Source organism: Pogoniulus pusillus, chromosome Z (genome assembly GCF_015220805.1).
Source record: "Pogoniulus pusillus isolate bPogPus1 chromosome Z, bPogPus1.pri, whole genome shotgun sequence".
Taxonomy (NCBI): Eukaryota; Metazoa; Chordata; class Aves; order Piciformes; family Lybiidae; genus Pogoniulus; species Pogoniulus pusillus.
This window is the reverse complement of record NC_087309.1, coordinates 15532107-15558276: the sequence shown is the minus strand read 5'-3', so window position 1 is coordinate 15558276 and position 26170 is coordinate 15532107. Positions and strand designations below refer to the sequence as shown.

Sequence of the window (26170 nt, the reverse complement as noted above, 5' to 3'; positions counted from 1 at the left end):
AAACACATAAAAAGTGGTTGCCATAATCTTGTTTTAGATAAGCAAAGCACAACTGTAATGTGCTGGCTCTGAACAAAAAAAAACACCACAACTAACAAAAAAACCCCAAACCTGTAAAACAATATTGCAGAGTCTTTTATTATTAAAATACGTAAGAGGTTGTAGATTACTCCAAGTAAGTGTTTACTCAGTTTAAAGTTATATAAAAGCAGAAAAACAATCCAAACAAAATTTTTAAGTTTTATGAGTTGCTACTGTCCACGGATCAATATGAAGCTCTGTTGTCTCTGTCCATAGCCTAGCTTGCTTATTAGCTGCAAAACGTCACCCTCAGGAGCTCATGTTGTTACCAGGCAGCTGGTAGTATATATACACACAGACATACACACACACACACATACAAATACAAAATCAACACCATGCTTAATAGGCAAAGTTGGTTTTGAACTCTCCATATCAATAGCTACACTTCTGTAGAGTACAAAGAATGCCCTAGGAAAGAATTGTCAAACAGATGTTTTTGGCTTTTTAAAATTTGATTTAAATATGTGGCACATGCATGACATGTGCCTTTCCTTGATTTTCCAGATGCTAATTGTTAAATAAGACTTCTCATGTACTCATAAATGCATGGAATTCAATAATCAGTCAAGTATTTAGACACAAAAGAGAAGTCAGTAGAATTTTACGGATAAACAAAAATCAACTTACCAAAAGTAGAATATCTTCTGTACTAAAGACATAGTCAGCACTATGACAAATGGTTAGAATAATTTAAGTGCTTGTGCACCAACATATTTTCACACCTAAAAACATAAATATATTCTGGAAATGCACTATTTCTGCTATAAAAATCTATGTATTAATAAGTAAACTGTTTAAAATAAATCCTCCTGTAACCAGGGATATACTTCACTGTTCCAGCAGTCTGACACTTGTTTTTTAACCTCCTATACCAAATACTCAATTGCCTCTCCTCCAGCTCTGTATCTTGGGTTTGCTAGTCAGTTCTCCTTTTCTTCATCAGTGCTTCTTATTCCAAGCACTCTCCCCAGAATAGTATCATCAATATTTTGTGACTATACATTCCTTCACTGACTCCAAATACAGCAGGCATACATACTTCGTACTTGCACATGTATTGTTAGGAGACTTTTAGAACCTTATCATGTCAAAGCATATTAAAGTGACATTTTTAAGGCTGACATTCCATTTTCTTTAAGCTTGCTTCGAGTAGACATTTAGTAGAAACCTCACCGCATTCAGGATTTTAATCAACAGAGAAAATTAAGAAAAAGTTAAGATCTATTAGGTCTTGTCTGGAATAGAGAAATGTATTCTTCTAAGAATCAATTTAGCCTTTGCAATGCGCTTGTAAAATGTCACACATTCACACACAGAAAGCACTGCAGACACTGTTAAAACTAGTTTCATTAACTCTAAATGCTATTCCAGTCAGGCTGCATTAATGCCAGCTAAGTTAAAGGTTTGCAGGCATAGTAGCTCATACTGAACAAACAGCCTAGCCACCACTTTCCCTATAATATACCCCTTTCAAATTCACCCAGCTTCACCATTTCTGACAACTCTTCCCAGAAATCTGTGGGATGGGTATTCAAAATGCAATCTCTTGCACACAAGACAAGTGACAACAAAGCAAACCTGTGAGTTTGAAAGGCCCATCAGCAGTGGACACTGCATAGCTTCATTTGTTGGTCAAGAAACAATTCAAATTCCCAGCCTAGAGAAAGGCTTACAGTCATGGAAAAGCCTCCATGAACTGGAATGAAAATCTAAACTTCAAATCCAGATTATCTGGGCAAAGAACTAGGAACAAGAGAGAATGGAAGATTGTGATCCATCCTTCACTGGGAAAGAACAAGATACCTAAAGATTTTGTTTAGGTCTGTTTTTCTAATATATACTTCGAACATAACATTGATCTTTTGGCAAAAACAGTTTCCCACCAAGGAAAAGGGGAAAAAAAAAAGGGAAAGAAAACAAAACAACCTGCTAAAACTTAAGAAAATCCTACCTATTCTGAAGGAGAGGATATTATCATTTTGCATCAGGTGTTCCGTTGCCTGCTGAGATTTTGTATAATCTTGTACAGAAACTGTCATGCTTTGCTCATTATAAAAAAAAAAAGTCATAATGATATGGTAGTAGCTGAAAGACTAAAAGGATGACTGACATTCAGTATTGACATACTGTGTATGCTGCAGTGAAAGACTGACACTTAAAAAATTAAAATACATCACTTCCATTATGGCAGAGAACGATCACTGCCACGATCACAACATGGATCTTTTGCTATGTCATGAAAGAACATAAAACCAAAACACAGCATCACAAAAAGACTTCAGTTTTGTTTGAAACATATTTTAGTGAAGTAGAATTAAATTTTGAAGCATTAACAATCTCCGCAAAATAGACATCAGCTCTAAAAATAAAATTATAGTTGTTCCCCTTTATTTTCTGCTTGAGATGAAACACAATAACGTTAAGAACAGTTGACAACAATTTCCTAGCACCACACCAAGACTGTCCCTCCACTCCAAACTCTATTGCATTTTTGCATGTAACATTTTATTTGCCAAAACATTGTCAATTCAAGACCATAAAAAATGTGGGAAAGTCCTTTTGTAAATTAACCTCAAATAAATGTATATCTTCTTCTAGCACTGCTGAGTTTTCCAGGAGTCCTAATGCATATTTTTCACAGGGCAAGGCATGCAGCATTCAACACTACGTATGATAAAACCACAGCAAAATTGGCATTGTGGCAATGGAGACTACATTTAGGGATATGAAGCTGGTGAGAGGCCTGGAACACAAGCCCCATGAGGGGCTGAGGTTGTTTAGCTTGGAGGAGGCTCAGGGGTGACCTGATTGCTGTCTACAACTACCTGAAGGGAGGTTGTAGACAGGTGGGAGTTGGTCTGTTCTCCCAGACAACCAGCAACAGAACAAGGTGACACAGTCTCAAGTTGTGCCAGGGGAGGTATAGGCTGGATGTTAGGAGTGAATTCTTCATGGAGAGAGTGATTTCCCATCCGAATGTGCTGTCCAGGGAGGTGGTGGAGTCATTGTCCCTGGAGGTGTTTAAAAAATGACTGGGTGAGGCACTCAGTGGCCTAGTGGTCTAGTTGACTGGATAGGGCTGGGGGATAGGTCGGACTGGATGATCTTGGAGGTCTCTTCCAACCTCTACTAAGCTTACAGAACAGGGAGACAACTGACTTTAAAACAAAAGATAAAGCACCACACAGTTATACTATAAGACTTATGTCTGTCAGCAAGCTTATTCCCAGCTGACCTGGGTTCTCAGAGATTATTTGGTTTGCAAATTCATTACAGTCTGTCCACACCATGTATCTTTCATTTTGGAGTTTTGTCAGGCTGATGTAAACAACCAGACAAACATCTTGCAGTGTGACACCATACTGTTCAAAGTATGTTTCAATAATGTGCATCTTGTACAACTTAACCTATGAAAATTTTAGAGTTACTCTGCAGTTATCAACATAGATTTATCTCGTCACTGGGCTTTTTATTACAATTGATTCTCAAAGTGGCTTTGCTAACATGAAACTCTCATGTTCATGGCTCTTCACAAAAAAAAAAACAAACCCAAAAACACTGTTTTGATGATGATAGCTCTGATAAGAAATCTTGCAATCATGAAAAACTACTGCCCATTACCCACAAATCCAGACAAACTAGAAATTTCACTCTGCAAGAGATCAAATTGAGATTCAAGAACCCATATCACAAGAGCCAGTAAGAAACTTACAAATTCCAGGGGAAATGCATCTAACAGTAATAGACTAGTACTAACTCATGTTTTCTCTATTATTTACATATTCAACATCACCTGCATACTGTGTATGCACACTGATTTGTAGTGGAGCCTCCTCGGTAGAGAAGCACAATTTCATGTGCTGCACTCATGATTTGTATTGTCAATGGTTACTACATATGTTCCAGACATCTCTGCATTAAAGACACAAAAGGCATTCTCTAAACACATCAACTGCAAATCTATCAATACTACTGAATCAGAGACGTGGCTGGCATCAAGGTGGGCAAGGCAGAAAGTACCAAGGGCAATGGGGAAGAAAGAGCAAATCAAGTTCTAACCTTCTCTCCAATTAGTTTAGCGCAGCTTAAACTGCAAAAACAGTAAATGGGCCATGGCTTATCTTTATTATTTAGCAAGGGTATCAGAAAGTCACAAAGATACACATCCAGAGACATGATGTTGACAGAATGTCTGGAGTAGAAATTTCAAGAGGTCACCTCTAGCTCACACTTCATGTAATACAACAGAATAACTGAAGTTTGCAAGTCAGAGACCTGCTTATCCTCATCTCTGGAAGTTGCCAAAACAAATCTCTAGGAAATCTTCTGCAGAACTCCTTCTGTATGCTTCACTAAGAGAGCTGACAAAAGAAAAGCTAACATGTGTTTTCAAACAAGCCTCTGAAAACTTTCTGTTCCCATGCTTCTCCTGAGTAAAACCTTTCTTCACTCCAATGACAAGCAGCCAACTTGAATAAACTAGATGTTAAATTCCAAATATACAAAATACAGGGAACTGATATAAATAGTGATTTACACATTTGCCCTACTGAATTGACCTATAGCAGAAATACAACACAACTGTTCAAACAAATACATAGCACTGAAATATATATCCACATTAGGCAAAACACTTCAAAAACTGCTAAACTAATCTTCTAGAAAGATTCAGAGAAAATCCTTACCATACTGGCGTGCTGAACAGAAAACCTCTTCCCTAATGAAGTTTACATTTTCTAGCAAGTAGATTCAAAGAGTGAAGATGAGTTATACTTTTTGTACAATATCGCATACTCTTCATAAATCTTATAAACTTCTGGCAGATTTACTGATCCGCCAAGTTTCAGTCTCTAGATTTCACCAGTCCTATTAAAATAAAACTCCTGACAGCAAAAGAACAAGAAAGTAGAACACCTTAAGCAACAAAGTGTTATTAAAAAAATGTTAAAAAAAAAGACAGAAAGACAGAGAATGAACCACTTTTTATTACAGCTCACAAACTCATTTTTGGTTGCTCTTGAGGCCAATAGATTTACTGGCTACAAAATACCCCTGATTCAGCATGCCCATATTAGTTTCATGTCAGAACTGCAAGCCACAAACAAAGCTCCTGTAATGCAACAGTTGCCCATACTTTATCCATTTTCAAGCAGCAGCAGAAAATAATGACTCCTCTAATAAGATATAAACTGCAGAACTTCCCTTTCATAAGTTTTTTTTCCTGGAATATTAGGTAACAATCTATTTAGTATCTACAAAGAGAAACAGACATGACAATGGAAAAGGGTTGCAAATTACCTCCAAGAGCAATAGATGTAGCTAAAGACTCAGCTCAAATAAACACCCAAGGACAGTATTTAGCAACTTAGCATTTAGCCAATATTCTTCTATTTTCTTTCAGTATAGTTTCAGCCACATGTATATTTTCTTATGCACAGTGAAGAAAACTCACCACACAAAAATCAAGTATGTGATTTGCTAGATGTATTGCATGAAACATAAATCTGTTGCAGATCAAGATTCCAAACACCTGAATGCTTAAAAATACATAAATGATGCTGGAGAGTAAGTCCTGACTTTGATGTGGACAGCATCTGATAGCTACACAGCTAATGCAGATGCAGATACATGAGGCTTTTTCTCTCCAGATTTAAATATTCGCAACAGCTTGATGTCCTCAAATAAATCTAAAAGAATACCTGCAGTGTGTCACACATTCTCCATGGATGATGATAAAGCAGGACCGACTAGGATTTCTATCTTAACTGACAACAACCTTTGCCATGGTGGAAATCCAGAGGCCCATTTAAAGTCAAATCATAATCTGTCTGCTCAACTGTCTTTGTTGCTTCAAAGCACCAACGTTTAATTGCAGTATGTATATGCATTTCAGTTTGGCCTTTGGGCACTTGTCTTAACACCAACTAGAAGTTTCATTATGAAACTTCGCAAAGAAAAAATTCGATTGAGAAAACTTCCACATGCTGGGATTAAAAAAAAAAAAAAAAAAAAAAAAAAGCAAATACCAATTAGTACACATTACTGTTCTGACTTTGCTTAGCTGCCTGACCCTTCAGTCATATAATTCTTCCTAATTTGTACCATTTCACCAAGATTTCTAGCACGTTCTAACCCAGAAAACAAACAGTCCCCATCATTCATACAGCATGCATCCACATGAAAAAGAAACTCCTCTCACATTGTCCTCTCTTCTCCCTTTGAGACAGGCAATGCCTGCTTCATAAACATTAAATAGAAGGAAGATCTATTTAAGCAAAATGCAGGCATAAGAACAATCATGTCTATGTTAGCTGTGACAGTCCTTCAGACCTTTCAAAAAAGCGGCATAGTGGAGAAAAGTAACAGCTCTACAGGGGCAGATTATTTATAGCTTCATGAACAGAAATATGTTGAGAGCATTGTTTAAAAATGCCAGAAGGTTCTCGATGGTCATGAGTTCCTGCAGATGAGCCAGGAGAACCACCAGTGCATTCACTGTTTAGCCAGAACAATGCAATTATATTACAGTCATATTCTTTGGACTGTCTTGTGGCTGTTTCCAGAAAAAGGAAAGCAACATATAACATGAACCCCACTAATGTGAGTTGAGTTCAATATAAACAGTTCATTAAATCAACCAGGATTCATGTGCTGTGCACAGATTCCCAGGCATCACAGCATCAGTACCTAAGGCAATGTACCAAGATGGCTTTCTAGGGAAACCATGAGGCTTTTCAGGGTAACAAAATCTAGTCTCACACTACCAGAGATATTACCATGCAACTCTTTCAACAATCAAGCTCTGTCCTGACGGTAAGTTTATATTACTTGTTTCCATAACTTCTCTCCACTGAGAACTTGAAACATATTTCAAATTTTTAATTCTTTTCTATTCATAGGACAAATGTACTCAGCAGATTTAGTTAAATATGGTTATCTGCACTGCACTGGAACAGAGCAGTATGGACTCACAGGACCAGTCCAGCTCCCTAAAGTGAGAACTGGACATTAAGAGCCGTACTCACTTTAGTCTTGCTCCCCATGAAGAAATAACACATTTTAAAAATCATCTAACGATCTTTCATCAATGTGACTAACAGTATTCATAGCAACCAAAACATTGTCCCCAAAGATAACAAAATATGAAGAAATTCACACAAACATCTGAGTTGTGTAACTAGATGAATTCACACACTATGAAGGCTGTTAAGTGCTTTGCTCACATTTTCACATGATTAGTAAAGTTTTGCTCTCTGAAAAAACTACATGAAAACAACACCCTCTTACTCCAGTAACCTGTTCCCTGGAAGCACACAAATTTAGAACTGCCAATTACTGTGAACACAAAACATTTTATTTACTGCTTCTTTTATTTTTGTCTTTTGGAACATGAGTCATATTCCACTCCTCTTCTTGATGCTGAATAAATAACACCAAGGTGTCACAGCTTACCATGCACAAACCTGCTGAAACAACGTCTACAAGAAGATTACTAAGTGTCCAGTTTGCACTCAAACATTTCATTTATAGGACTTCAGAAGACAGCAAGATGCCAGTTCAATGTCAAATTCCAAGCTGAGTTTACAGAAATAATAAAAGGGGAAAAAAAAAATAAAATAAAATATTGATTTTTACTAACAAGCACTTAAAATACGCAGAAGTCAAATGACAGACCTTTACAGTGGCATATTCAGATTTCCAAACAGTAACACTAAGCATTTCAGACAGTAAATATGTGGTTTCATTTATGAAAGCATGTGCCAGTCTACCAGAAATGAAACTACACATGAATAATAAGAAGCCCAACTGACTGAAAACTGCTAAACAAAAAGATACTTTGCTAGATCAAGCACACTGGATCCTTGCTGGAGGAAGATGAACCCAAAAGCAATTGTCTTGGTCTAAGAGATAAATTTAAACATGATCAGCCTCTGGCAGGCTTAAAATCATAGCTTAGGATGCCGTCATAGCATGATGACAATTCCCTCCTGGCATCTGCAATGGCACCAGACAGGACACAGTCACTGTAAACAACACTGCTTCTTTATTTCCTGGTTCTTTCAGCCAAGAAAGTTTGAGAAAGTTTTAATAGCCCCATTGTTTTATTCTATTTTATTCTCAATACTTGGAATATACATCCTTCAGATGGATCATGTTTAAATCACTTCAGTACTTAAACTGTCACACTTGATGCATAATCTGACACCATGGAGTCACAGTTTGAATATTTCAGTTCTACTTTTAATTCTGTACCAGTTAATAATATTTTATTTAAAAGTAAAATGTTAATCTTCTGATGTTAAAAATCATCACACTTTACCTTTTTATGGCTGCATATTAAAATAAGGATACTTGCCAACTACCTAAAGCCTCTTTGCAGCATTCAAATGAGAAGTTGACAAGAGGTCAGCTCAGAATACCTGCAGTACAACAGTCTGTTCTTTCATTTTCCCACTACGTCAGAGTTAAAATTAGCATATCTCACCAATTGCTACTCTGCTTTGGTGCATCTTATTTTCATCATTTACCAAAAAGTACCTTGCTGCAAACTGTTTCCTATGAAGTGCTTGAATGCACTACTGCTCAAAACTCTAATAGAAAATATTCAAAAAGCCAACAGTTTTCCCTGAGATAATGAAAGCAAATTTTTTGTTGTTGTTTCAATATTGCTACTTCTCATGACTTAAAATACAGCTCTAAACACACCACCAAAAATGGCCTTAGACTGTGAGTATTTCCCAGCAGGGATTTTTGTCTGTATAGTCTGCAAAGCAAGTAGCAAATTTTTAATCATCTATAATTAAAGACACCATAAGCCCAGAACCCATCAGAGTATATCTCCAGTTTGCTCACATGGCCTTTCATGCATAAAATATGCCTTTTCATTTGAGCCCAAGTGTCCTATTCCATTTTGGTACCTCCTTGAAACCTTCTATGACACACCCAAGAACAGACATTTAGTTCCATGTACAAAACACAATTAAAATGAAAAATCTGTGAGATGCACTCAGTGTTTTTCCTGGCCTTAATATTTTTCATTTTATTTAAGCTTTTCAGAGATATACAGTGTTTGTGTATTGCTCAAGGCTGAGCTTGCCTATGAACTGCCATAAGCAAGCAATGTGCATATGTTTAACTTTTCATGTCACACAAAGGCCAGCAAGCAGCACTCCTAACTGTTAAATAGGTAAGTAAAAAAGAAGACAGCAGAGGTGACCAATGCCACATGGTATGAGACAGTAAAATCACAGAACTGAGTTGGAAACTCACCAGATTTCCATGTTCATTCACTTGGGTCATGTCTGGCTTGTAAGCAACACACCATATACATTTTGTTATCTACTTTTTCAAGTGACCACAATCACATACAGCAGATTACACACGTATACTCTACCTTTGACACTCTGCTTGCAACTGCAAGCAAGTCATCCTATGATAAAGGTCATACAGAACAAGATCCAACATCACCATTGGGGTTGGCTTAGATGACCTTTTGAGGTTCATTCCAGCTCCTGCCATTCTGTGACTCTGTGAATTAACTTTTAAATGAAAGAAATGCAGTGTGGTTTTGGTGATGGTACTAATTTTATTATTTATTTTTGTTCCATCACTTCCACATTCAGAACTGCAATTACTGGCACTGCCTCTCAGGTTTTGATGCTCTGCTTCCACTGTTCACTTCAGCACAAGTATCAAAGCAGTTACGTACACATAAAGAATCAAAGCAACAACAATGATACAACAATCACCATCCCCACTTAGCTAGCAAGGGCTCATATACCACTGCCTGCCCGTGAAATTACAAAACAACAACATCTATTTTAAATGTAAAACTAAATATCTGACAATGCACAATTCCAAGTATACTTCTGCTGACAAGCACCAAGTCTAGCCACTGAAACTGCCTCCTTCCTGAACATTCTCTATAGCCATGGTCTGTTGCCAGGAAAGTCAGCCCATGGACCACTGCCTAGTTAGGCAACTGGCTCTATACAGATTCATGCCTCACATGTCAGGCTTACAATCTTTAGAATCTTTATTTTAATACACTATCACCTTGAATTTCACAATACTTTTCCCCTTTCATGCAAAGGATAGTCTCCCACCCTTTACAGAGAAAGTATTTGTTACATTCGGAAGTGACTAGCAGAGGTGAAAGCTAAGTTTCATTTCTTACATATTCTTTAGAATGAAACAAACTATATCTAAAAAGTGCAGATATGCTTTTTTATTTCTTTTGCAGTTCAGGGGAGGGGGAAGGGAAAAGCATCTCTGATTTGTATATTAAAGCACAAGCATCTGTCCTACTGATGATATTCTAGGGAAACACATTAGCATAAAATTTAACGATGTCAAATAAGTGGATGTGAAATAGGGACTGCGTAAAGACACTATTTCCAAGCCTGACAGAAACATCACTGTTTAGAAATGCAAATGAAACCATTATGTTCAATAATTATATGAAAATATGAACAGTTCAGCATGTTTTCCAGCCCTGATGGCGGTTAATGGGATGTACGCTTATGTAAATAACTACTATTAAAGCTAATGCTGAAAAAAACTAATAAATTCATACTAAAGCAACTGATTTAGTATGCTTTTAAACCCCAGCAGTGCTCACTTATTAGAAAGGAGTGCATTCTTATGTTTAGAACTCATTACTGTTACAAGTCACTGCAACTCCATCAATTACCATGCATTAATGAAAATGGGACACATACAAAAAAAATTATTGCCTCTCAGCAGTTTTCTTTAAAGACAAAATATAGGGGTATTACCATCATGGGGCCTTGAGGGGAACTTATCAGCAATATAATCTTTATTATTACAACTGTACTCTGTCTTATAACCCTAGGGCATTTTCTGTCCCAAAAAAGGGCTAACCTTTATGTAAAAATCTTGACATATACACAAGTAAATGACCATACTGTCATCAGTAAAAACTTACCATTTGCACAAGTAAAAAAGCACTTAAATAAACATATGTGACATGTAGAAGTAAAATGAAAAACTGCATTCCTGAAACTGGAGCAAGGAGATGTAATGTGAACAGAACTAAGAAAGAAGGTACAAATGCAAGTCTTCTGTGGACTTCCTACATATGGATAAATTCTATCTAGTTATACACTTACACCTTTTTAATGCTTCTGAGAAAGCCATGGAATTAAGACTTCAAGATCTCCTTCCTCTTTGGATGTTTTCTCCATTCCCCAAAATTACTCTAAAAATTCTTAGCCATGTGTGAACATCACCATTGATAGAGTAAAAAAGAAACATTAAAAACTGTTGTTGCAGCAATTAAAAGCTGAGATTTACCAAATGTCCACAACTACAACTAACCCACTTCCATTTTCCATTTTCTAAGCACTCTTTGAAGATGAGATATTAAAGTAACTTCTGCAAGATCCTGTGAAGCTTAGAAAGGCTGAGAATGCTTTATATTAGTTTGTATTCCCTGGCAGTTTTAAAGTAAGGATGAGTTTGAACAACCTTACAAGAGACTATGGACAAAGAGCTGATGCCAAATAACAAAGATTTACATAAGACAGTTATCTGTATGGTCTTAGCTGCTGTAAAACTGCGGTTAAAAGGTGGAATTCTGCTACCAAAAGTCACAGCTCAGACTAGCAACTAATCTGACCACAAAAGTATTATCGGTAAGAACAATGAAACTCTTTAAAAGTAGAAAAGAAATAGCTTAAATTTTCATCATGCATGAACAGTGACGGAGTTCACATAAGCCAACATCCAGTATGGCAGCCAATGCTGAGTTAATCTTACGGTTAAATAAGAGGTATTCTCTACAGCATAAGTTAATAATAAAGGCTACCTCAGCCTCAAAATTTACAGTCTACAAGCAGATAGCAAAACCAGCCTTTCATAGAGCCAGCAGCTCATCACACGCAACAGCACACACATGATGACAGTCACTGTGACAAATGTTTGAGAGGAGGCAGTGGCACAAAACCCACAAAACTATCTGATTGCTTTCACTAAATCTATGTTGAAAGAGAGGTATGAACTGTTTCACTATCTAGACCATTAAAACTATTTCATGAGCGAAGGCCACTCTAAGGTTAAAAATTGTAAGACAAATTTGCTACTGATTAATAATAAAGCCATTCATTTTATTCTTCAAATCTAAAGTAATTACAAGCCACAGCATGGCAAATGGATTTAGCAGAAGCCATTACGTCAGAAGAAGCCTTTAAAGAAGAACAGTAATTTAAAAGACTAAACTGAATAATGAACTCTCCTGAACAACAATTATTATGAGATTGATTTATTGAAAGCATATTTAATCATGCAAGAAATGTTTCAACTTTCCAAAATACTTCAGAAAGACAAAGAAACCAATAGCACAGTAAGCCCAACATTCTCATTATAGTTCAGACGCTGAAGCAGATGGAGAATTCATTTAGTTTAGAAGGATAAAGTACATCAATTTCTCTGAATTCACATTTCTAGTCAATTTGTTACAGTACCAGCTTCAACAATTAATGATCTCATTTTCCCATTTGTGCCTCCTCTTAAGAGATCTCAGTCTTTGTTTCCAAATGAGCCAAATGTCATAAAGGAAAATTTAACTCAAAAACATCACTTTGAAAGCTCACATGCCTAAAGCTAAATGTTTTTGGCAAGAGCTACAAAAGCAGGAGACAAATGCAGTCAGGTAAGTAGCCTAGACTGTTTAAGTGCCTGAAAAAAAGAAAGATCTTCCTTTCACCTGAGACTTGGCCCTTCTCAACTCTTCAGAGAAATATCTTCCACCTGACCTACTTTAGGTTTTTTTATCCTGGTAACTGATGCTGATGTATGAGACTGACATGGCTGAAGCTGCATTTCTAATGACAGATCCTTCTAGTTAAGTTCAGATAAGGGTTAACTCATCATTGCACCCAGTTCTGAGATCCACAACAGACAGTTAGTATAGACTGTATCATGCCTATGCTTACAACACCTTTCATCCTCCACACCTTGAAGATAGGTTGCCTGTGAAGCCATATACCTATCTACCAGTGGCTATCAACAAACTGGCAGAACAGAACTCTAGCCAGTTAAAACTGCAGCTCAGAAACACCAAATCTCTAGTACCAGGAACAGATCATCACAGTATGAAAATGCTATGAAACAGAGTAGATGCAAAATGCTACAAGCCCTCAATACTCACCCCAGTGGGGCTCCAAAATTCAATACCAGAGACATTTGGTAGGAAGTCTTCTCTTCTGTCAGGCACGCATAAAACAATATCATTCCACACTTCATAGAACAAATGACAAAAGAACTCAGTTTCTGTTATCCCACTGCTATGCTTCTGCATTGACAGCACCATCTTACAATCTTGCACCACTCGCTGTGAAGATGTAGTGCAAAAAAACCTACCTAGCTCACATTCTAAAGAGGATGATGACTGTTTAGAAGCTGCCTTTTGATTCTTGATCATTCTGTAACGTTGACAATGTGACTAGCTTGAGCTTTAAGGCACTAACTAGGATTAAACATAGAAAGATGAGGTTTAAATGAATCTCCATTTGAACACTCAACATTACAATATGTTTCACCTTGTTTTAGTTTAAAAGTTCATGAAAAATTCAAAATATCTTATTTACCCAATAGTTCTTGACTGATTCTTCTACATTTAAGAAGTTCTTAAATACATACATTATTTAGCCAATACTGCTGTTACAGAACAGCATATAAATATTCAGGGATTTTATAATAAGTTCAGCTTTTATTCAATACACCATAATGGTTGCTTAGAAACATTTGCTAGTAGAAGACCTATAATAACAGTCATGGAAACACCTTCAAAGAGTGAAGCAGCTAGATAAAATGGAAGAAAAGAGCAAAATAGTAATTTTTAATCCTCATTGCATGCCCTCAAAAATATTATGATACACAAAAATATACATAGCATGCATTCAAGTATGAAAAAATAATAATTAAAAAAGGATAAATTTAAAATCATAAGCTTGAGAAAGCAAAGCTGACATATAGAAGGAAAACAATAATGGTCTGTTTATAACTTAACAGAAACTATACTATCAGATACTGCACTACAGAAATTAAAAAATCAAGAATCATGCTTATCCAGACTTAAACATTGCTGCTGCATTTTAAATAAGTATCCTGACTTTCAAAAGCACTGGGCATGAGTGTCCTGCAAAAGGCAAATTCCTCTCTATAATGAAATTTTCTTCTTGCCTTTTATTATTAACTGGGAAGGGGTTGGAGGACAAAAAGGGAAGGATCCAATTTTCATATACCTATGTTTACCTATACTGTTAATTGCCATATTCCTTTTCTCTGTGTTGTCATTGTGAGCACAGAATGACTGTCCTGCCAACACCAGCCCTGAGGACGCACACAGGACATGACAACCACAAATCCAGAGTACATCGCCAAGGGCTTTCTATGCAAGACCTTTTGTTATGTCTCTTCACCTGTGATAACACCCTGCTGGGTCAGATTGAACAAGGAAAGGAAAACAGAAGATGTGTTATTTCTTTCCCAATTTTCAGAGAAGTAAATTCAACATTGCAGATAAAAGAAAGACTGAACAAACAAGTACATTCTGTACTCCGATAATTGTTTTTCTATCTTTTTGCTGTTTAGCATTAAGCAAGTCAGCAACTATCTTTCTTATGAAAAATAGTTCTAATTCTACATTAACACAGAAAGATAGGAAAAAGAGAAAATATGTAAATAGCACTAATTTATAAATATGTGCAAGAGTAATGTAACAAACAATATTATGGCAAAACTAAAAGCATTTTATTAAAGACTCTAGATAATGCTTGTAAGAAGCCCATTATTCTCCAAGTAAATTAATATTCTATGTCTCGCTAACAATATCAGCAAATTAACTGTTTTAGTTATATTAATATTCATGTTAACTGCATGCAAAATCAACTAATTAAGTAGTCTTAAGTTACAATATTAGGGACGTATGTAAACAGAGCCTGTGATCATTTTAAAGAATAGCCAAGTAAATCACATGGGATTTGTTGTGTGAACTTGACTGGGCATTCAAATCAACAGATAATACACAGTCAGAAAATAAATCTAACAGAAAAGCTTGAAGTAATTCAGGTACAATCTAAATAAAACACAAAACAATGGTTAAGTAGGAGTTTAAACTTATAAATATAAAATAGTACATTTGGAATCAACAGAATCTTTTCTTCTCTTTGCTTCCCACTCTTTATCTCCAAAATAATTTCAGCATATCTCAGAAAACTCAATACTCAATTTTGTTTTCCTACAATAGTTTCCTCTTCCCCAATTAATACATCTTCACAGAAATGTTAAGGCTTGTTTCGCTTCTTCATTTATTCAACACCACCAAGTTCACAAAAAAAATCTTTTATGTTGATAATAAGAAGAGATGAAGACCATAATAATTTCTTCAGGCTTTGAAATAACAGTCGTATTTCTTTCCTAATAATCTCATTAATGTAATTTCTTTTCCTAAGACATCTATCATGACAGTACTGGGCCATCTTAAAAAATGTATTTTCCTATTTCTTAAATCATATTTGGGACCTTAATTAATAATAGGTGCCTGAAAATATGCCAGGAAAAAAAAAAAAGCCAGAAGCTTTTCTCTTAACAGCCGTCAAAAGTAGAAGAAGGAATACCATGAGTTGCCTCAGAGCATACCATAATGCACACTACTCATCTTCTATTCTGAAAATGCAAATAAACAAGTAAACTAAGAACACTGAAGTTGCAAGTCACTCTAAAGGCCATGCTAGAGCTTAGATTGACACTAGAAGCACAGATTAGTCACTTGGTATGTATCCATCATAATCTGGAAAAAAAGAGGCAAACACAAAACAAATACAAAAAGCAGATGCCTCAGAAGACAGAGAGGTAAGTTACACATAGTGAGCTTTCACATGATCTGGTCCCAAATTCTTTTTCAAAGTCTGAAGGGTGCTCAGAATACCTGGAACAGACACATCCCTACTTTCCTCAGACCCTAAAAGGAGAGGTGATCTGCTGGTCGTTGTGCTGATGAACAAAGAAGGTCTTTTTGGGGATATGAAGTTTGGAGTCAGCCTTGGCTACAATGACCCTAAGATAGTGGAGGTCAGGAGCACACAAGGAAGTAGCAGGGTAGCAAGTAGGATTACAACCCTGGACTTTAGGAGACCCAACTCTGACCTAATCAGAGACCCGCTTGGAAGAATCCCATGGGTTAGGGTTCTAGAAGGTAGGGGAGTCCAAGAGAGCTTGTTAATATTCAAGCACCACCTCCTCCAAGCTCAAGATCTGTGCATCCTCATGAGTAAGAAATCAAGCAAGGGAGGCAAGAGACCTCCCTGCATGGATGAGCAGGGAATTTCTGGAAAAACTCAAACAGAAAAAGGAAGCTCACAGTATACAGAAAAAGGAACTTGTGATGTGGGAGAAACATAGAAATGCTGCCAAAGTATATATGAGTACTGCAAACAATTCTAAGGCACTCTTGGAATTAAATTTGGCAAAGGGTGCAAAAAATATCAGGAAGAGCATCTCTGAGTACATTAGCAGGAACATAAACATGAGAGAAAATGTGGGCCCACTGCTGAATGAGGTGAGTGACCTGGTGACATCAGGATACATAGGAGTTACTGAATGCTGCCTTCTCTTCGGTCTTTACTGCTAAGTTCATCTCACAGGAAACCTAGTCCCTAGAAATAAAAGAAAAAGTCTGGAGGAAGGATGGCTTTCCATTAGTCAAGAAACACTGGGTTAGAGAACATGTAAACAAGCTGGATAGCCACAAATCCATGGGCCCAAATGGGAGGCACCAACAAGTGCAGAGGGAACTAGAGAAGGTTATTGAAACCTCCATCATTTTTTAAAGGTCATGAAGAACCAGAGAGGTGCCTGAGGGTTGAAAGCCAGTATCACTCCGGTCATCAAAAAGTGGCAAGAAGGAGTACTGTGTTCAGCTCCAGAATCCCCAGTTCAAGAGGGACAGGGATATACTACGTAGTGTCCTACAGAGGGCTACAAGGATAAGTAAGGGACTGGAACATCAGTATGATGAGGAAAGGCTGAGTGATCTGCAGATACTTAGTCTGGAGAACAGAAGATTAAGAGATCTAAAGGGTGGAGATCAAGAGGATGAGACTGGGCTCTTTTCAGTGGTGGCCAGTAATAGCACAAGAAGCAATGGATACAACCTAGAACACAGAACATTTCACTTGAACTTAAGGAAAAACATTCTTCTGATGGTGATGGAGCACTGGAATTGGTTGTCTAGAGAGCCTGTGGAGTCCCCTTTAGTTGTTGTTCCTTACCTAGTGTGGTGGAGAGTTGCACAGGCCTCAAATGACTATGTTTACAAACCTATTCATGCCCGGACATGTTGTCCCCCCAAAGGGGGTTACCCTGCCTAAACTTGGGGTAAGCAAGTTAAGGGGAACAAAGGGACACAATAGCCTTGGTGCCTTCCAGTCTGGGTTGCCTCCTCGAAGGTTGAAGTAAACACGCTGTGTAAGCTCACGCACCTAGGGTGGGGAATCCACCTGAGCCCTCTCCATGTTTGGGGGTACCAGACCCCTGGACTTCACCTTATTTGATATGTTTTGGCCTGTTGCCAAGCCTTCATTGGACAGAATTGTGGCCAAGGACCATCAATCACAGGGTCAAAACTCATAAAAAGGGACAACTCAGTGTCCCTGCTATATCTCGCACCTCGCTCCTCTCCTGCCACCCTCCTCCACCTGCTGCTGCCAGCCGCTTCCAGCCGCCTTTGGGGACCACCACTGCTGCATGACTCCAGCCCACGGCACCAGCCCAGGGAACTGACCAAGGCGCTGCCGGCCAGCCGCCGCCCCAGCCGCTGTTCCCAGCGTGACTGTGCCCGTGGAAGCTCCAGACAGCTGCCCCAATGACCCCTGAGCTGAACTATTCAAACCCACGGTATTTGGGACCATCGAAACTGACTCCAGCCAGTGAGTAACTGAGCAAACTCGAGCTAAGCCAGCATAAACTCTCAATAACTTACAAGTGGCACTTTCATGCCACAGACTCTCTGCCTAAATCCTTTCAGACCTCTGCTAAATTCCCAATTTGCTGTATATAGACCTCCTGTAATGCAATCTCGGAACCGCATACAAAGAACGTGTGTGGGGTAGCTGTAAATAAGTTTGGGCAAGGGAGGATTCCTTGTGTATATAATATTAAATTATTTAAACCCTTTAAAATTCGGCCTCATATTTCATTCCCCCAAACCCAGACAAACCCCTTCACGACACCTAGACAGCAGTCACAAATTTCAAAATAAATGTAACCTTAGGCTGCAGACAGGTATTGTTTTTTCAGTACTGCTAAGTTATTCAAAGCTTTGCAGTGAGATGACTGCATGCCACCTAATCTCTTCAAACTTCTGTCACAGTTGATAAGCAGTTAATGCAAAACAATGGGTCCACACACATTTCCCCCCGAAAAAAAAAAATCAACCACTACAGAATAAGGAAAATAGAAAATCTTAACTTAAAGAAGATATTTCAAGCACACAGAATCACAGAATATCCCTGCTTAGAAGAGACCATCAAGACTACCTAGTTCATCCTAGGTCCAAACTGGGTCAAAACCCAGGGCTGCAAGGTCACCACTAAACCGCATTCCTAAGCACTAAGTCCACACACTGTCTGAAGACCTCCAGCAGAGTTGACTCCACCACTGGAATGGGCAGACTATTCCAGTGTTTGACAACCCTTTCAGTGGAGAAATATTTCCTAATATCCAACCTAAATGTCCTCTGGCACAGCTTGCATCCATTTCCACTAGTCCTGTCACTTGTCATCAAGAAGAGGCTGCCTGCTCCCCACTCCAACTTCAGGAAATTGGAGAGTGCAATGAGGTTTCCCCTCAGCCTCCTCTTCTCCACACCGAACAACTCCAGCTCCCTCAGCTGCTCCTAGTAGGACATACGCTTTAGGCCCTGAACAAGCCTTGTTGCCTTTCTCTAGACACAGAAAGCACACCTTACTGAGAATCTTAAGAAGAGGAAAAAAAACAAAACACCCCAAAACACACGTTAATGAAAAAAAGCCTACACTCTGCCTGCTATTCAAATTAAACCTTTACCAAGTTGAAATTACACTTCACTGGATAGCTGCAGTTATAACAGAAGCATCGATTTATTATTGTAAAGTAATTCTAAATGCTGGGCTAGATAAAGTAATTTTATAGAGAATAAATTAGCTCTGGGAGAGGGGAAAAAAAAAGTAAGTAAAATTGATTTTACCAGACTCGAAGGCTTTTTCTTATGGTATTATATCCTTGATATCTTATTTGCAAGTTAACTCTGTACATTTCAAAAGAAGTTGAAGAATTTCAAGTTGCTGTACTTGAAAATAGCCAGAATCTATTCAACTTTGGTAAGTTTTTTCTACCATTTCCTGTCTCTGCAATGAGTTTTAAAATAAAGAAATCAACTGTTCACAGGTACATTGAGGATCTTAAATTATTCATGTATGAGAAACAAATATTGAAGTAGTTAAAATAATATTGTTTTAAATTGTAACCTTGTTTTACATTTCCAGCTTTTACACAGTTTTATGAAGTGCAAAATTGCATGTATTAACCTTCTGCCATGTCTACCAGACTTTTGAAAAAATGCTCAAGCTTAGACAATCTCCTTCTAGTAAAGGAAAAACAAAAAGAAGAAAACACCACCAAGAAAGCCACAAAAAGGAAAAAAAACACCATTAAAAAGCATCCAACCAAGCCTTCCTACTTCCCAGTAGCCAAATAAACCTCGAATGAATTAGTGCAAGCTTTATGTGCGTACATTAAAAAATATTAATCAGGAACATACATCCCACCCACACTCATGAGCTGACTGAATACACAAAAAATACTGACTTCAGTGAAATTAATGTAAAAGAGCTGTAGTCACATCTAATGGCTCTTAAATACATCACATTTAATATTTCCCAGGAACTGTTCCATGCCCCGCTAAGATTGTTGATGTGTATATTATTTAGTACAAATAGACCAAATTCTTTCTATAAATACAAGTGCTGCTGTTGCTGCAAGTCATCTTCTGGGTCATCGAGAGCAATCCCCTGCTGACAGAGGCAACATACCACTAAACTCCTTTCATAAGCCAATCAAGCTCCATCATTTAAAAAAAAAAGAAAAATTCCCTTTTGTTAAGCCTTACAGTGCTAAACTGTGAAGTATCATTGCCCAAATATTCAAGAATTCTCCTCTAACAAAGTTTGTGGGTCTCTATTTATTTCTGTTCCAAAAAATGGCCTATGGTTTGAAGAGACCCTTTTTGTTTCAGCACTGTCTCTCCCCTTATGCAACATACCACCATCCTGACCTACTTCTATATATCTAGTTACTATTCATAAGCACATGCACGCATATACTTCTGTTTCCTCTCAGAAAATAGGCTATCCAGATTCCACAACATCTTGAATAACCCTTCTGCACAACTTTTACCATCAAATTCATTTTTTGCTTGACTAAGGGATGATGCAGGACCAAAACCAGTACTGCACATTTGAAATACATCTGATGAATCACAGTATCACAGTATCATTAGGATTGGAAGAGACCTCACAGATTATCAAGTTCAACCTTTTACCACAGAGCTCAAGGCTAGACCATGGCACCAAGTGCCACGTCCAGTCCTGCCTTGAACAGCCCCAGGGACGACGACTCCACCACCTCCCCAGGCAGCCCATTCCAGTGTCCAATGACTCTCTCAGTGAAGAACTTTCTCCTCACCTCCAGCCTAAATCTCCCCTGGCGTAGCTTGAGGCTGTGTCCTCTCGTTCTGGTGCTGGCCACCTGAGAGAAGAGAGCAACCTCCTCCTGGCCACAACCACCTCTCAGGTAGTTGTAGACAGCAATAAGGTCACCCCTGAGCCTCCTCTTCTCCAGGCTAAACAATCCCAGCATATATACTATTTGCTCTTGCTGTAGTTGCAGCACTGCCTCTTTCATATCTCACTGCAGTCCAGTGTTAGCCTTCTGCTAACAAGCATAAATATCAAAGATTTGGAAGAGAAATGAACAACAGAATTTTATAAAAGTTTATCACACTAGACTACACTAAACAAAAACTGTAATTCCTGCAATATCGAATTTGCATGTGATATCCCAGGATTATGACTAAGTATATGCATCTAACAAAAATGGAACTCATATCCTGAAAGAGAATCAGCTAACCAGAAAAAAAAAAAGGCCAAACAAAAGCTACATAAAAAAAAAATCTGAATTGGCTAAACCTCCTGGTACATACATACAATCTGAATGGCCTCAGTATAAGTTTGGACATGGAAAGTACTGGAATACCATGCAAGTTTCAGACCTCACTTACAACAAACTAACAGGATTAATTTAACTTTTTTTTTTAAATCTATAACCATATTTTAATGTATAAATTCCTTATTGTCACTTTTAGTTGACAAATATCTACTTCATAGCAAAACAACATCATAGGAACAGCTGGATGGCAGTTTTAAGCTCAAATGAACCAGCATCACATGCTGACAAGTCATCTCTCTGATTGCTTTTGAATGGCAGCACATGCAGATTTATTCTCTGCCATAAATTAGAACAATTATTTCTCTGTAGCTCACTTTGTTTCAGACAGTAAACCCCTCACATATCTTTAAAGGATATCTTCCCTTTCCTTGATGATAAGTTCATTCTGTTCCTCTAGCTGTCTGATCTTCTTCTCAAATGACTCCTGTTCAGCTTTCAGACGTTCTTCTGTCACCTCCTTTTCTTCACTTACCCTGAAAAGAATGAGAGAAATAAAATATATATCCATAACCACTGTGCTTGAATTCCAACTCCTCCGCTTTCCAGGTAAATGGATATCACCCTCTTTATCCTTAAGCAGGTTATTTCCTTATAATGTTTATTTTATTAAATTGCATTGCAAGATGCATATGACTTTATGCAATACATTATTTTTTCAAAGGCACTGATCTCACTAGACTACATGCACATGAACAGGCAGCACAGAACAACAAAGTAAGGACCTAAACCCACAATTAGATTTGTGCAGTGAAATTCCCTGCAGTCATAATGAAGACACACTGGGATCCTTACAAGCCTAGGGCATGTAGACAGATGACTCAAATGGGAAACCTCAGCTGCTGAAAAAGGAAGGAAATTGAAAAACTTTTCTGATTCTTAATCTATAAACTAATTCTTATCTCATGTTTACTGGTCAAATATAAGTCCAGGCAGGGAATCATTTTTCTTGTTAGTTTTCTCCAAACAAAACAGTTTATCCTCTTCTGGGGATTTTAAGATATCAAGCCACAGAAGTAAATTTTCCTTTTTGTCCAAGCCACAGCACCCTGTATCCTGCTGCTCAGTGTAAATAATTGAATCAAGATTAGAAGCTGACAATGTGAGAAAGGTTTACAATGATCATTTATCCTGCACCTTAAGAGCAGGCTGTAAAAACAATTATTCTAGTGTCACATGGTCAAGACCACTACACGCAGATGATCCTGTAACTATGGTAAAAAGCACAGCTTAGAAATCATGGTTCTAAGCTCTACAAAAATATAAAGTAATGAGTTTAGACTAAGCACTTGGACAACTTCTGTTATTGAAGGGTCTTGAAGATCAGTCTTTTGTGATGATGAAACAGCTGCCATAACACAGGTGACAGGAGACCAAAGCAGTACAAATTCTAGAAAACTTCAATTTTAGTAAGTGAAACAATCCTACAGGAAGAGGAAAAGGGGAGGAAAACATTAAAAAAAAAAGAAAGATAGAGGGAGAGGCATTGTACTAAGCCTTCCACTCACCCCATCAGACACACTGACATTCTTAACAGAGAACTCCACCCAGGGACTGAGCTATCCATTTGACATGATGGCATTTCCCATATAAGGGCATAATTTGTTTTGATATTCCAGTAGAAAAGCCATAAATACCACAATTGGTTCATTCCTCTGGGGTGAGCTAGAAATAGGTACTGTTCCCCAACTTACAGTAAACTCACAGTCCTTTCCCACAACAGCTCAAGTAGAGTGCATGAAGTTGGAAATAATTAATACTGAAAATCACCTATTTTCTATAAACCTGGAAGAAGAAAAGTAACATAAAGCATGTAATGAAATTCAATAAACTAGAGTGGTTTGGAACAAAGTATAAATTGGAAAGTTTCTAAATTACCAAAAAAAAAAAAAAATTTAATCCAAAAATCTGTTCACATGCCCACAGCCTCATTTACAATTCTGTCCCTAGCTCTGTTCATCAACTGGTTCCTAGGCCTCTTGCCCTCCACTCATAGGTTGTCAAAAGGGGTGCGCACAAATCAGAAAATCAACAACATAAAGGGAACCAGCTGTTACTAATTTGGGATTCATCCCAACACCTGTGCACTCCTTGCTAAGAAAGCACAATTATCTGCAGTATATATGGAAGAAAAATTATTTACTAACTGCAAGTGATGCTATATTAGAAAAAAGTCTGGCACATGTGAAACAGTGGACCATGCTGGTACCCAAGGACATTCTAATTAAACAATAGTATAAGGAATTAAGATACATCAAGAAAGAACAGAGCACTAGAGAAACTAGACTAAATCTAGCAGGTTTTATCCAACTCTAGATTCTGTGATTTGCTGCTTGTATCAGTCTGCAAAAGGTTCACATGCTGTGTTTGCATTTAACACAGATCACAGCAAGCTGTCATACTTCCAGACATGAATATATTGTGCTACATATCTCATGCAGTAAATGACTGAGAAGAGTAAGTGATCTTAGAAGAAATGTGGCAGTATGTGTTTATGTATCACAAAGCAGGAGACAGTCCATAAAGGGCAGGCAAGATACAGAAGACACATTACTCACAGGAGGTGGCAAAAGGAAGTCAGAGAAAAGGAACATAAGAATGTCACCAGATTACGCTGGATTTATGTCACATCCTATATATAGCTTAGTGAGACTTTTTTATATATTTATTTGTCTTTCAGCACTGAAGGACAGATAATTTTTAGCAGAACTAAGAAAGACTTCATTGATGCCAAACAGCAACATTATAGGGCTCATAATGCTCCACAAAAGGTTTTTCATCTCTTTTTTATTTGCTCACAGTCAGAAAAGCACAGCAAAAGAATGAAGGCATGGCCAACTACAAAGGGTGCAGCTGCTGTGTTGGGCAACATGCTGGTGTCCAGCTCCGTTATCAGTGTTTCCAGGAACAGAGGACTGACAGCTGAGAGCAAAGATGGCGCATCAGCAGAACTACTCCTCCTGTTCAGTGTCTGTTACATTTTATTGCATGCAATTTACAGTCACCTATCTTGTGTCATAGAATATACACCACCTTCTTTCAAGATCTGTTTTAAATTCCACACTTCAGAGTTTATATAATTCTAGAAACATCTAAATAAAGATCTTATTTTTATTACACAGGAGCCTCTAGCAGAAGAAAAAATCATAATGCAGCTATATTGACAAAAAGCCCTCCTAGGACTCAAATTATTAACCTTCATTTGCTCAAATTATTATGGTATGCTCCCAAATCCACTGTTGATACAAGTAGCTCTGACTGACCTGAAGAAGGAATTGATCCACAAGTTTACTGATGACACTCACTCATTCCACTGAGTGAGCAGGACTGATGCTCTCCAGAATGAAAACAAACAAAATCAGAGACAGCAAAGCAACACTGGAAACTTTTCTCATCAGTCCTACAGAGAGTCATTGAGAACATTTATCTTTTATGGAACATTTATCTCATATTAGCCTGTCTACTAGCTAGCAAAGATGGAGGTACTTTGGTGACTAGTTTCAAAAAGTTTCCAAGTGTAGTGGGTTGGGAACTTTCCCACATACGCAATTAAAATTTACCAGACTAGCTCAAATAGCTTGGAAGTAAGATTAAGCTTTATTTACAGCAAAGATAAATTTACAAGAATATATACACAAGGGAACCAGAAATTACTTTGGGGGTGGGGACTGGAAGGGGTTTGAGTGGGGTTGAGAAGCATTGGAAGGGATTAAGACTGGGTCCATTTTTGCTCGATATCTTTATCAATGACCTGGGTGAGGGCATTGAGTGTACCCTCAGCAAGTTCACTGATGATACAAAACTCGAGGGGGAGGTCATGCTGTACTGCCATCTAACAAGATCTGGACAGGCTGGAGAGCTGGGCGAAGGCAAACCTTATGAAGTTCAATAAGGACAAGTGCAGGCTCCTCCATCTGAGGAGGAATAACAACAGACACCAGTACAGGTTGGGGACTGCCCTACTGGGAAGCAATTAAATGGAGAAAGGCCTTGGAATTCTGGTGGACAGGAAGTTCTGCATGGGCCAGCAATGTGCCCTTGTGGCCAAGAGAGCCAATGACATCCTGGGGTGCACCAGGAAAAGTATGTCCAGCAGGTCTAGGGAGGTTCTTCTCCCTCTCTACCCTGCCCTGGTGAGACCACACCTGGAATACTGTGTCCCGTTTGGGGCTCCACAGTTCAAGAGAGACAGTGACTTGCTGGAAAGAGTCCAGCAGAGAGCCACAAGGATGATTAGGGAACTTCAGCATCTCTCCTACGAAAAGAGACTGAGAGCCCTGGGGCTGTTTAGTCTGGAGAATAGAAAAGTGAGATAAGATCTAATCAATGTCTTAACAACTATATTGTCTGCCCAGTAGGGACTGAAAGCTGTGAGTGCTCTAAGACAGAGGTAACTTATTTTACAAAGGAATTAAAGCTTGCTTAAATGTATTGCCCTTAATTATTAATCATTAATCACCCTCCCGGGATTGTGTCACAGCGTGTGCCCAGTATTAGGGTCTTTGTGAAGCTGGAATCTTCCTGGCTTGCAGGAAAATGATAAGTGTTCCCAGTCTCTGAGGTAAACAGGATTTCTCTGACCTTCTGGTGTGAAGTGGTCTCTGCCTCGATGCTGCTTGTCTTCTGGATGCTGTGTGTCCAGGGATGGTCAGCTGTCAGGATTTCCAGGTACAGGAGGAGGATTTGTCCGTGCAGCTTCTGGCACGGTCTTCTCACAGCTAGCAGGCTGTGTTTGTGGGTTTGCAGACAGTCTGGAAGGTCTGCCTTCCCTTAGGCTATAGCAGCGGGCATGCAATGTGTG

At 38.2% G+C, this 26170-nt stretch overlaps 1 protein-coding gene across 1 annotated transcript in view; it reads right to left on the bottom strand.

The window, feature by feature from the left end:
• KIAA1328 (KIAA1328 ortholog) overlaps positions 1-26170 on the bottom strand; it is a 227307-nt gene that overhangs the window by 179711 nt on the left and 21426 nt on the right. Inside the window, exon 5 of the mRNA XM_064176570.1 lies at positions 21730-21845. Coding sequence (XP_064032640.1) covers positions 21730-21845 — 116 coding nt within the window. The remainder of the gene's footprint in view (positions 1-21729; positions 21846-26170) is intronic.